Source organism: Alternaria conjuncta (assembly GCF_024043145.1).
Source record: "Alternaria conjuncta strain BMP 0040 chromosome Unknown scaffold_10, whole genome shotgun sequence".
NCBI lineage: Eukaryota > Fungi > Ascomycota > Dothideomycetes > Pleosporales > Pleosporaceae > Alternaria > Alternaria conjuncta.
The window spans coordinates 194,546-207,624 of NW_026250099.1; the positions used below are offsets into that span (position 1 = coordinate 194,546).

The window sequence follows — 13,079 nt, forward strand, 5'->3', positions numbered from 1 at the left end:
GTGGGGGGAATGCTTGCACATGTGCTAACGTGAACGCACCAGCCACTCGCCCCAACGTCACCGGCTGCGCGTCAAAGTCGCCTCCAGATATTCGCCCGCTGGAATTTGTTCGCGGCCCAACGAGACTCAGCATGGCGGGCGCACCGGGTGCAATTCGCAAAGCATGGTACCAATGGAAGATGAAGCGCTTCCCCTGGCGAAAGAAGTGGCTTGTGGGTGAGTGCAGGCCTCAACATAGGTCTCTGGCGTATCCTTGCTTCCAAGTAATAACACTTCGTAGGCTTTGATCTCCAGGGCAACACCTTTTGGGAATTCAAAGACGCACTGCACGCCCTGCGCAACCGACGGATAGCAAAATACAGTCGCAGCACTCACTATGGCGACGTGCAAATATCGCGTTCGTGCCTTCCATATTCAGTGTTTGACCGAGGCTGACTGTGGCAGCGTCATGGATGCAATGGCTGAGACACACGCGCTACGAACCCCCCACCGTCGCCGAACAACACCAGGACATGATGAGGCAGGAGCGGATGAAGCAGCTGGCAGCGCAGGCAGATGCACGATGGGCCGAGAAGCCGTCAGCGCTCGATGCGCCGGATAAGCAACAGCCCGTGCAAATGTTGCAGTCGCGAGACCCAGACAGCGGCGTCACGCAAATGAATGCCGACCAAGAGATAAGGGACGAAGTAGAACCACCGCGGCCACTCGATCAGGAACTCGCGAGACCAGCGCCAGTAGAGCCCGAACAATCCGCAGAGCCTCAGCAGATGTCACGCGACCCGCCAGCACCACCTGCCGAAGACGACGCGCCTGCCTTCACGCCTAGGAAGAGGATGAAGAAGGAGCCCAAGGACTCGCCATGGAAGCAGGCGGCTCAGAGTCAGGAGTGGCAACCCCAGGGCTGGAGTCCAGCGCCAACCAAACGACGATCATGACCACGTTCAATAGCGACTGTACAACCACCTGTTTCAATATCTGGCAAACATCAGCAAGCATATGCGATATTCAATGCCACCAAAATACTGCTCTCTGTCCGATCAACCATTTCATATTGTACAATGTCAATATAATCCTCTGTGGCGCAGGATCTGTCATGCCACGCTCTCCGACCGTGGGTCGAATGTCGAGTCGATGCGAGCCTGGCAAAGCCGATTCCTTCGCCAGTCTCCGTCAATATCAATACCCAGCACATATCCACACTCATGCTAACAAGACTGTAGCTTACTTATTTACAACGCAGCAGTGCCAGAAATTCACCTTAGTGTCTCCGCGTTTTCGCACTATGTCAGGTGTTGACTACGAACTGTGGTACCGATTCACGAACCGGACTGTAAACCACGCGCAGTGACGAAAATCATACCAACGATGCGCCTAAGCATGCGCTTTGTAACATATATAGGCTCTCTACCCATGTCTTGACGTCTATTCTTTAAGGCAGTATTCATGACCATGGCACCACTTTCAAGCAAAGATGATGAAATGACATTCCAAGTCGCTGCACAAAATCTACCCCCAGAACTGCTCCTCATCGTACTACAGCACTGGCTCGGCCAACAACGCATCGTAATCGATGGCTCCGCCCACCCTTATTACACACTATCCTACACCAATCCCGAAAACATCGATCCTTTCGCCACCATCTCCACCAGCGATGCCCCATCATTCCTTTACCAAGAATACTTTTGGTCTCGGATTCGCTCCTGGCTGACCGACGCCAAAGAGTTCTCCGACCCAACAACATTCTACATGAGCCATCTCCTGATGAGTTTGAAGATGAAGGACCGCATAGGCTGGTACTATCTACCCAACCAGCCATGGGATGCTATTTGCCAGGACCCGGCACTCTCCTTGTCGACGAATTTTCCGGTGATCAGCGACCACAGTGCGCAGTATGCTCGTATGAAGCATCTCTCATCGCTCCACGGACTAGAGAAGATCAAACTCGACTTCACGGCCGAACAATACTTCGCCATGTTCGACGTCGCAGTCCCACCCTTCCATTACCGCGATGGTGCAGTCGCCGGCGACAACTTATACCGCGACGAATTCTGCCATGGCGCCGGCCATTTCCTTTTGCATACGAAGGAACTTGAACTCCATTTCGGCGACGCATACAAGCAGGCGAACCCCTGGTACGACGTCCAAGAAGCTGCTTGGTGCGAGACAAATCCCGCGTGGAACTACGCTGAAGCCAGACTACGCCCGCACGTCTGTGATAGTGGCTTGGTCATCGATTGGATATTAGAGTATGCGTGGTACAACGGGCATCTTCAACATATCAAGACGATTACCCTAACTGGAGATGTACAGCAATGGGTGAGGGAGAAGTGGTTTGATATCTTCAAGCGGCATGCTGTGTACCTTGAGGAGTATCCTGGATTGTATTATCGTATTTTCGCTGTGCATGAGCCTGATCCTATTGAGATGGAAACTATTGGTATAGACGAAGAGGACGAGGATGATCAGGATGAGGCGTGGAGGCCGCAGAATCATTATCCGCCGGCTTGTAGATGTGAAGTGGGGTGTTGGCGATTACGGGGTGGGGGAGTTGAGGAAGAGCTGGAAGGTAAAACTTGGGACGACTTTGAAATGTATGCTGATGAGGTGGTGGGGGGTTGGATGAGTGGTGTTGATCTGGGATCGCTTTGGAGCCTACGTTGACGCTACGTCTTCTTATTTGGTTCTCATTATTCCGGTGTATTCTTCAGGCCTGAATAGGTTCTTCCTTGTATAAGATGGATGTAGAGCACCCAGCCTGACACAGGAACGAATTACCCGATTATCTTCTCGGTGGCACTATTCATTCCCTTAAGCAAGTTCCAGTCGCACTGGGTGCGGCAGCGCGCTACGTACACAAACGTGCATACGCGTGCACACAAGCTGATGCTAGAATCGAAGCCCTGTCGACCATGTCACGCCTCAAACGGTGGTCCATATTGATAGGAGTCACAGCACAGAACGCAGGAATGCTGGTTAGACGCAATTATGGAGAAGTGTCACTAACAATGATGTAGAAAAGAATGAAGATACTCCAAAATATTGCATAGTCCCCATGTAGAACTCGTGACGATCTCGCCGCTACATATCGATCTTGAGACCATTGAGTCATCACACTCATCGTATTGTTGCTATATCGGAAAATCGATGTACAGCGAGGCAGGGATAAACGGCAAGGCAAAGCGAATGCAAGACATCCAATATATCCTCGGCCCCCAAACTACCCGGCTCAGCGCGACCATGACGTCACCACTCCAACCACTTTCTTACCTCGCCGCAAGAACAACAAAACCGCAACACGAATGAAGACTCAAACCCAATCGACCCCATATCTTGATCCCCATCGTGCCGACTTTCCCCTCTCCACACATTCCAATTACTCGCATCACCGATCTACGCGTCGTGGGTCTGGAGTCTGTCGATCTGGCGCCTTGCCATCTTGCCTAGCCGCCGATCAGCATGAGTCGGCAGCCACGGCATCCAGGTCCGCGTCGATGTCAGTCGATTTGACCTGTAGTAGTAGTGATTGACTACGGGTGACTACGTGGGCTACAACTAGCTATGCAGGAACTACGCGGGACTATGCGAGCTACATGACGCTATGCACAGGCTCCGAGGCACGATCCAGGGCTCTAAGAGGAGGGTGAGGGGTCAGCGGGATTGGGGGCGTGGCTATTGGACGAGGGGAGTATGGGGGAGTTGCCTGAGTAGTGGATTGTGGGAAAGCTTAAGGATGGGGTGGGCGTCTGTTGTGGAATGGTTTTGTGTTTACTGTCGCTTCATTGACTGTCACTTCACTGTCTTCATTTGATAGATTACAAGTAAACATTCATACGTTCTTGGATCACGAAAGATGCGCTCCACAATCGTCACCACAGTGCTCGTCTCCGCAAGCGTAGTATCAGCAAAAGGCCTCCTAGATCTCCCACTCGACATAGCAAACCTACTCACTTCGCTCGCCCCAGCACCAGCCAGCGACCCCCGATGGACAAACTGGCATCCCGCATCCAGCGGTGACGTCCGCTCCCCCTGCCCCGGTCTAAACGCCCTAGCAAACCACGACTTCATCCACCGCAACGGGCGCAACATGACCATCCCCCATCTAATCGCCGGCCTCGCCGCTGGCCTAAACATGGGCGCAGACTTCACCACCGCCATAGGAGCCGCGGGTCTACTCTCGTCTCCAAACCCGCTAGGTGGCTCTTTCGACCTCGACGACTTGTCCATGCACAACTTCCCCATCGAGCACGACGCCAGCATGTCGCGCCAGGACGCGTACTTCGCTAACCCGCAGCCCTTCCACAATCCCACGTGGCAGCAGTATATCTCTTTCTTCAACGGCAAAGAGCGCACGGATATTCCGACGGCGAGTAAAGCGAAGTACGCGCGCACGACGGATAGCCAGAAGAGGAATCCGGAGTTTGTGTATGGGACTAGGGAAGCGGTGTTGAGTTATGGAGAGAACGCTTTGTATCTTTCCACCATGGGCGACCCGGTTACGGGCAAGGCCAAGCTTGAGTATGTGAAGAGTTTGTTTGAGATGGAGAAGTTGCCGTTTGAGCTGGGATGGAGGCCGAGTGTGCTGCCGACGACGTTGCCCAGTTTGGGGTTGATGATTGTGCAGTTGCAGTCGAGTTCGCCGGAGCCGTTACTGGAGGGCGTCAAGATTGTGGCGTAAGTGTTCTTCCTGACTGTCTGGTTGTGTGGGAGATCTGTGCTAACGGTTGCTGATAGGGATTCGTACAAAGATGTGTTCTTTGCTATTGTTGGTGGGTCTAATATCTTGGGTAACCTTACTGGAGGTATTAGTGAGGCGTTGGGGTTGTAGAATATGCTGCGTCGGCGTTAAGGAGTAGGCTATGAATCGAACCTTATTCATTCAGCGTCCGAAGCCCATCCACATCATCTCATCCGCATAAGAGTTAAAATGCGGGCGTTGATGTGCCGCATGTGCTGGCCACTGTACTGGCAACTGTCTGTAGTAACCAAATCCTGGCTGCCATGGGATATACTGCTGCTGGTACCAAGCATGATACTCAGGCGCATACATCGGCTGGGCAGCATGGTATTGCGAGTACCCTGGTGGTGGTTGAGGCCGACATTGCTGATACGGAGGTAACTGTTGACCCTGCGACCAATGTGTATACTCCCCGGGATACCAATGAACGAAGCTCGGCCGCGTGTAGTTCTGGTGTCGTCCCCAAAATGCGTATAGACGTTGTTGCCACTGGGTCTGGTACGTCTCGTAGTTGCCAGGCTGTCCCCACGACCTGTCGGGCGCATCGTGGACAGCTTCGTAGGCAGTATAGGGCGTTGGGTTGTAGTCAACCCGTTCGATTACTTTCTCCAGGTCCGCGGCGATCCGCTGTTCGCGGCGCGGCTTTGGTGCGTGGATGATAGTCTTGCAATCACCGTGCCCATCATCTTCAGCAAGTTCAGACGAAACCGGCGTCGGCAGCGTTGACTGATTCCCACTGGATGCCTCAGGGCTCGATCTAGAGTTACCAAAGTGGAGAGAGAAAAGGTCGGGATGTTGCGCCCAGTATCGTTTAGTCTTGTCGGTACTTTCGTCGAAATCTTGCCTTGTTTGGTCAGACATGTTGCTGAAATACCTTTCAGCCATACATGCCGGCGATTCGCGGATCAGCTGCAAGAAGGCTTCGTGCTTACGGGCTGCCTGGAATTCTGGGCAGTCTTGGTGGTCCGACTTATCTGGGTTGATTCGCTCCACAACAGCGACCTTATGCTCTTGCATGACAGGCTTGTTGATGGGAGCGAACTGATTGCTCTTGGGAGTTGGGGTGTGAGAGAACATGCTGCTGATTGTTACTTGTTCTGCTTTCGAAAGTGTAGGCGCGTGATGTTGGTATGCGCGTGGTTGAGAAAGTGTCTAGTTTGGTGAGTGTACTTGGGTGGAGATAGTCTGAATGTCTTGGAGGGAAACTGAACAAACAACTACTTTTACTGTGAAATGGAAGAGTTGTTATATACATATCTCAATGCGAAGACGAAAGCTGCACCAACGCAACTATGGTTGGCCTGGGATACATTGGCCAATGCAGGGCAGTCACTCATACTGCCACAGTAAGCAAGTCTGGCATTATGAGCATGCCTAGTAAGCTATCCCTGGGACAGAGTTGAGAACCAAGGTAGCCGAAAAGAGTGGGCCACCAACCGGAGCGCAAGCTTACAAAGGGCACGTGACGAGAGGTGTAATCGCGTGGTACAAGCACGAAGAGACTATGGAAAGTGAGTAGAAAGTTGTATTACATTATGGAAGGTTCCAGACATTTCGAATTCCAGAGCAGTCGATATCAAACGCCGAAAGAGAGGAAACAAACGGGTATCAAGGCTGTAGAGTAACGCCACACGCTATGCGTGATAGAAAACAAGGCCGCAACGAGAACAAGACAACAACAGTACAGCAACATAATGGAACTGAAGCGAGGTCCACAAGCCTGCTTCGGGTCATACCATGACCAAGTTTGAAGAGCGACCTCGTCTACGAAAGGACTGAAGTCCCAAAAGCTTGGACTGCCGGAGTGATCGGTCTGAGATGATACCCATCTGGAAATCTCCCTTCACTCGCCAGAATGTTCAAGCTCGTGACGTTTCGCCTCGTAGTCCGCGTTGAACTGGTCCAGTAGTCCCGGAGCTTCGTCGCATGTCGCAAACCGAAGGGGCATGCTGTGTCTCAGCTGGTCTGGATCTTGCGCACCATGCGGAATACCGTACGCCAAGTGGAGATTTGTGATCCGGCGCTTGTTGAAATGCTCCACCGAAGCCATCACGATACGCTTCTTTTGGTAGTCGTACCGAGCAGTATCGCTCTCGAACGAGGTGTCGGAGTTGCGACGGTTGGTGGCCTTCTCGTCTTCGCTCTGGTATGAGCTTGCATCTGAGCTTGACTCTGATGGCGAGGCAGCACTGATCATGTTCGTGAAGTGGCCTTCGGAGACCACTTGGTCTGCCTGGAAGCCATATCCAAGCAAGATCTCACCATCGTGACCGCGGGGAAAGATGAGAGAGCAACCTTCGAGCTCCCATTCTATATCGCTCGCTTTCTGGAGCTCGCCCTCTACTTCAGTCACGTCGTCTGCCTCACCGATGGGCTCCAAGGACTCACAGTACGTCTCCTCAGCTTCCGAGAGCTTGACGTAATGGATGACCGGGGTCTCGATGGACGAGGCCCACCCAAGGACGATGTTCCGCTTTCGCTCTGGAAATATGTTCTTCAGCGCGACAGGGCCATTGAAGTGATGCTCCCCTTCGTCATCACTGTATTCGCTGATGATGTCGCAGATGCAGGTATCATCCACATCGGCAACATGCTTGCTGTTACGCAAGATGGCGCGCATCTTGGCCTGTAGAAGAAGGATGACGCTGCGGTCGTCAGATTCCAGGATTCGAGGGATATTCAATTCCTTCAGAGAGATCTTGCGCAAGGCCTTGTGTTCTTCCTCGGTCTTCGCGACGTCAGGAATTAGATCTTCGATCTTGACCTGCAGCAGGCGACCAGGTTCCAGAAGCGCAGCTGCGTTTAATTCAGCTTGCATCATCTTCTCGGCCTCTGGGGGCGCGTCGCGGCGCGCGGCGTGAATAGCAGCGCGAAGCCTCTTCGCGGGTGGTGCTCCTTTATACTTGTTGACAACAGGGAAGACTTTCCTCAGGAGTATCTCGTGCGCAAAGATATCGCTGTCGGGGTAGTCTTCCGAAAGTTCGAGCGCGACGTTGAACCACGGCCTCAGAAGATAGAACTCTTCGTGCCATGGCGGGACGACCGGGAAGTCGGGGTTCTCGAGGAGCTTGGCCGCGAGAAGGCTGTAGTCCTTTTCCGCGACACGGCCGGCGGGGAAGTCATCCAAGAAGAGGTTGAACTTGTTATGGCGGCTCATCTGGTCAGCTGTGTGAAGCTTGACAGGAGACGACTGTGTGGGTAGCTCCGGGACATGTAGAGCCCCCATCTCCAGTGCTAGCTCGATCTCGGACGCTACTGCACGAAGGGTCGCGGAGAGGCTATCGTGGGGTATGCGAATTAGGTTCACCAAGATGTGATCCCATGCTTCTCGATCGACCTGGGCCGCAAGGGTGGGGGCCACAAGGGTGGTGGATGCGAGGGGAGTCGAACGCAGAAAGCTTGTTGCGCTGAGAATATCCTCCAGTGCTGGCGCTGTCAGTGTCTTGGCCTATGAACTACATTTGAAGATCGGCGTACCTTTCGTCTGCTCCTGCTCCAACTTGAAAGCGATTGTCGCAGCGCTCAACGCTGCCTTGCTCGGGACCGACCAGACTGAACCCAGGCGTCGAAACTTGGCGTAAGGAGACAGTCCAGGAGCGCGGGTTGAGCGAGTGACTGTCTGGCGAAGATATGTCTCCGCAGGGGGTAGAGCGCCAGTGCGACTACCACGCGCGCCAAATAGACCGCTGGGATGCTCGAAGATGGTGTACGCATTGCTGAAGAAGTACGGCGCGGCTGGAAGAGAAAAGCAACTCGCGCGTAGTCCGAGGTGAGCCATGTCGGCGGCTTTGTCGGGTTACAGAGAGTGGTGGGTGTTTTGACGACTCGCGCGAGTGGTGAGACGGTAGAAAACTGTTGTTTGTATATATCAAAGTTCCAAGCGCGTGATCTAGGCGTCACTGGGAACTTTCGCGGTTCTGGGTTAGCGTATCGTAGTGAAGTGTACACTTGAAAGGGGCTCGTGCTTTCTGACGTAGGTCGAAGTAGTGAATCTTGAGCAGAACCTTCAAAGAGTGCACGAAAAGGGTTATGGGTCGCGTGATCATACAATCACGGCTGCAAAGGGCGCGTATACTGGCGCGCAGCCTATGTCAGTCGCAGAATGGACGCGGTCTCTGGAGTAGGAATATGGACTGTGCAGCATATGCTTGCTATCATACAGTCTTTACTTTACCAGAACGATTGAGCTGCTGTTTGCCGTAGATACTTCAGACCTATCGGCTTGCTGACGTTGTTTGTGAAGAGCTACTCTCCCATGGACTCCTTGGAACCAACGGTAGACGCATACAGCGCATAGGTCATGCTCGCGGTAGCCAATCCCTGAAGACGCCGTCGATTATATGGAAGCCTGAAATTCCATGATTGCGACATGTTTAGCGTAAACGTGAAATCTGGCCTTCTTTCAAAGTCAGGTGTATGGGAAACATGTAATCGATCCGAATATTGGTGGTGTTCACCTCGCGGTAGGCAGCAAAGTACCGGCGGAATTCTAAATTCATTTCCAATCATATCCATGCTCTTTACAAAGTTGGCTGTTCGCTCATGATGGCATCTATGAAGACATGGTTTATGTGTCCACCCGAATTTCGAATGGGGAGCGAACGCGATCGGTAGGCATGCTTAAGCTACGAAGGGTTATGGGCTTCTCCCTTGAAGATGCACTCATGAGCGTAGTAGGCAGACGTTGCGCCAGGATGGCAGCTGGGTGTAGGTAGTTGGAAAGACAAGGGGAAGCTACGCTGGGTTGAGGTTTGCCAATGACGTCATGGGCAAGCGCCGGCATCACCCGGCACCCTTGGCCGGTTCAGGGCAGTCGCGACTACCGAACACGTCCTTTACGCTTCTATTGTACCGTACACATGTATTTGTATCGTTGCGACAGCCACATATGGCCTCAATTACTGGAATGCTATGGTCGCAGCGCACCTGCAGGCCCACGTCGGAGACCACGCCGCAGCAACTCACGAAACAAGTCATTATCGCATGTCTAGGTGCACAAGACCACGAAGGGCTTACTGTCTTTTCAGATACAGCATATGGAGATTGCACAGTATTGCCAAACTTTGTCTGCTTGGTCATCTGGTGTTGTCGCTGCCAGGCTGCCACCAGACGCGTTCACAAAGTGCGAAGCGCATCTCCACAACGACCCAATGTGTACGTTGTCACGATATCAGATCCAACAATCGCACAATACCTTCCAGTTGCTTCGTGTCTCACAAAACTTTGTTATTTACCAACACGGTCAGCACTCTCGGCATCGACGCATTCTTTAGACCCCACAGCACTTGCGGAGTACGAGGACGACATGGGTCTACGAGTCCCACAGCGCTTCAGATGTACCACAGCCGCCCCAACTCTACACAGCCTATTGGTGTGAACTTGCAGGTCGGCCCGAAGGCATGTATGCTCAACTCTCGTTTCGCCGCCGATTGATGGTCTAAGTATGCCAGCATGTGGCACAGGTCAGTTAGCCAGCCAATTGACACCACGGAGTTACGCGCGGGGTGCTCAACCTTGCTCAAATATGGCACAACGAGTACAAACAGAGGTAAATCTGCATAACAGCCTTGTTAATGCCTGCATCAGGCTTTTCACATGACGACCCCGCAGGCGCTTGATATGGAATGACATCCAGCCGCATCTCCGGTTTTGAAAGACCTTCTCACATCATCTTCCGCGTACCACTCAATCGAGGCATCCTCTGTCTACCAACGAAATCACTCGCCTTTCAAGATTCTTGAAGAAATGACCCACACCATGGCAAGCGATGCTAGCGCCGGAGCCAGCTTTTCCAGTGGCGCATATTCTCCTGCGGATTCCAAGGCTGCCTCTGGATTCAAATCATACGCAGAGTATGAGGCGAAACTGAAGCAACCACCCAGGCGCAACTGTTGTCCTGAAAGGGACATTTTGTGGTTGGCAAGCTTTGACGGAGACGGTCATTGTCTGAAATGGGATTACTGCGACACACTCGAAAAGGATTCCATTGAGTACAGCTACACACTCGGATATGATTCCACCAAATACTGCAACGCACACGAAAAGGATAGCCTCCATATTCCAAGGAACTTACCCGCCGTAGACGGTAGCGGTGTCAGACCTTACACAGCAATTTTATCCTGCCATGATTTCAGAATGGCACTCCAAACTCCGAATAACAATGTGGCCTACAGGGTAGTCATCATAAGTGCAAAGTATCGCCCTACTTCCTCTCAAACGAAAGACATCCTCGGCCTCGGTCTGGATCTAGGGCCTGAAATATTCGACTATGCGGAGATGTGTATGGGGGATCCATGCAATAGAAGAGAACGACCTTGGTACAAAACCTTTCCAGCTTTACGAATAGGGAGGAACGTCTTGTGTATACTTGAGGATGCGCCAGGAACAGCATCTAAAACAGGTATCTACAATCGTCCAACCGTATGCCACTATGTCAGCTGACTAGTACCACAGCAATCCTGTTCTTAGCAAACACACGCAATTGGCAAGGCTTCGCGACTGAATACTCTACCAGCTTTGTGATGTATCCACTCAAACGACCATCAAGTGCCCCGGAAGGATTCGGCACTGCCGCTGATCTCCCTGACTATGAACATGAGAACACCTGGCTTGTTCAGCGGTTCATCACGTCGGGAATTGGCTCTAATGACTCCTTCGGCAAGGGTAATTTCCTTTACGTTTGCTTAGCTGCACTAATCGAGTTACAACTATCTACAGCACCTTTGCATGTACCTCATATCAGTAGGGATGGCTTGCAGCCTCAGGTGGAACTGGAGTATTACAGACAATACCGAGATTACAGACACGTCAACCTCCCCATTCTGCCTCTCCGTTATGAACTCGCTTCTCCAATTCCAACATGGACTTATTTGAGGATCGACATTGACGCGCGAAGAACTACACTGCGGTGGATAACGCGCTTTTTCCGAAAACATTTCAACTACAGCAACGAAGGCATTCAAGCAGCTTTCGAAGACGCCATGGAATGCTTGACATTTCAACTGCAAGATCTCGAACAATCCGAGTCACAGGTCAGAGATCATCTAGCGGTGGAAGGTACAAAAAAGAGTACTCATATGGCAGAGATGAGCATCCGTGAGAGCAAAAGAGTCATGCTACGTACGACGACATCAATGCGCAGTCCAATGCAAACGCTAACACTTTTGAAGTCACGGCTTTGGCATTTATATTCATACCCATCTCCCTTGCATCTTCAGTGTACGGAATGGTAAGCACCTTGGTTTCTGCTCATGGATATCAACACTAACAACCATTGTAGAATGTGCAGCAGATCAACAGTACTGGCCATTCTATCACAGCCTTTGTGATCACGGCTGTTGCAATGTGTGCATGTTCTGTGACACTGTGGGCGGCTTCCGCTACTTTCCAATCTTACAGAGCCCGTATGCTACATAGGATAGAGTTGTGCCCGCCTGAGTTAATGAACAGATGGCATGAAGAATTAGTAATGAACGGACCGCTTGGACTGATGCGGCGAGAATTCAGGAAACGCGGCTGGTTCGGCTACCCTCAGTACATGGTCATGAAGAGGCCGATATGACTTAGCACCCAGCATAAACACCTCGTAATCACTACTGTAACTCGATAGCGATTTGTCTCTAGTTGTTCGAGAATCATACACCTAATTATCCTCTAGTATTGTGCATCCAGTATTTAACTAACCCTATTGTTTAACAGCTACTACCCACGTTAGAGTTGTATCTCTTCGGTGGAAGTTTAAAGAACGTGGATTATACATTGACGACATTTCTGCTCTTACTGTTGCATTGGAGGACACGCAATTTGGTTCACCTTATCATCGGGCTGCTACGAATTGGCCTATAGCAGTATGAGTGAGCAGGAGATCACTCCTGCGCGAGTTGGAATACGGTCAATACACGCGTTCGAAACGACAACAAGCTATCAAAGCCTTCTCAGTATGCTTAACAAAAATCTACAGCTGTGACGGAGGGTTTGTCATTCGATCAGTAGCCGATGGTCCAAGCATGCGGATGAACACGTCTGTCAAATACTATGGATAGAGTGTCCTCACCGTCTCATTTGTACATCCAAGAAATGCCGGCATTCGCAAAGTACACATTTGAAGCTACACATAAGAAGGCTCTTCAGGTTCGAGCGCGAAAGCTGTAAGTTGTGAAGACCTTCAAAAGCCCATTGAAGAACGAAGCCAGAAAACCGCCTGCCAACGCTCCAAGAACTCTTCTCACAGCTCCGCCACCGAAAAAGATCAACATGTCAGTCAGCCACGAAGGCGGAGTTCGGGCCATGTGCCTCCGTGGTGTATCCTCGTAGAGAGAATATGGCGCGCCAAGTATCCCTTGCC

At 51.7% G+C, this 13,079-nt stretch overlaps 4 protein-coding genes across 4 annotated transcripts; 3 read left to right on the forward strand and 1 right to left on the reverse strand.

The window, feature by feature from the left end:
• Positions 1 to 131: 131 nt before the first annotated feature.
• On the forward strand, positions 132 to 935 carry J4E85_007130 (uncharacterized protein; the record flags this gene model as incomplete). The annotated part of the gene is made up of 3 exons (XM_051471364.1): positions 132 to 216; positions 281 to 397; positions 445 to 935. 3 exons carry the CDS (start codon positions 132 to 134, stop codon positions 933 to 935), a joined length of 693 nt encoding a protein of 230 aa, XP_051324438.1.
• A 514-nt stretch (positions 936 to 1,449) lies between these two features.
• J4E85_007131 (uncharacterized protein) lies at positions 1,450 to 2,336 on the forward strand (the record flags this gene model as incomplete). Its single annotated transcript, XM_051471365.1, has 2 exons — positions 1,450 to 2,246; positions 2,303 to 2,336. 2 exons carry the CDS (start codon positions 1,450 to 1,452, stop codon positions 2,334 to 2,336), a joined length of 831 nt encoding a protein of 276 aa, XP_051324439.1.
• A 1,514-nt stretch (positions 2,337 to 3,850) lies between these two features.
• On the forward strand, positions 3,851 to 4,675 carry J4E85_007132 (uncharacterized protein; the record flags this gene model as incomplete). The annotated part of the gene is made up of 1 exon (XM_051471366.1): positions 3,851 to 4,675. One exon carries the CDS (start codon positions 3,851 to 3,853, stop codon positions 4,673 to 4,675), a length of 825 nt encoding a protein of 274 aa, XP_051324440.1.
• A 1,903-nt stretch (positions 4,676 to 6,578) lies between these two features.
• J4E85_007133 (uncharacterized protein) lies at positions 6,579 to 8,513 on the reverse strand (the record flags this gene model as incomplete). The annotated part of the gene is made up of 2 exons (XM_051471367.1): positions 6,579 to 8,161; positions 8,213 to 8,513. The coding sequence occupies 2 exons, from the start codon at positions 8,511 to 8,513 to the stop codon at positions 6,579 to 6,581; spliced, it is 1,884 nt and encodes a 627-aa protein (XP_051324441.1).
• Positions 8,514 to 13,079: the final 4,566 nt, after the last annotated feature.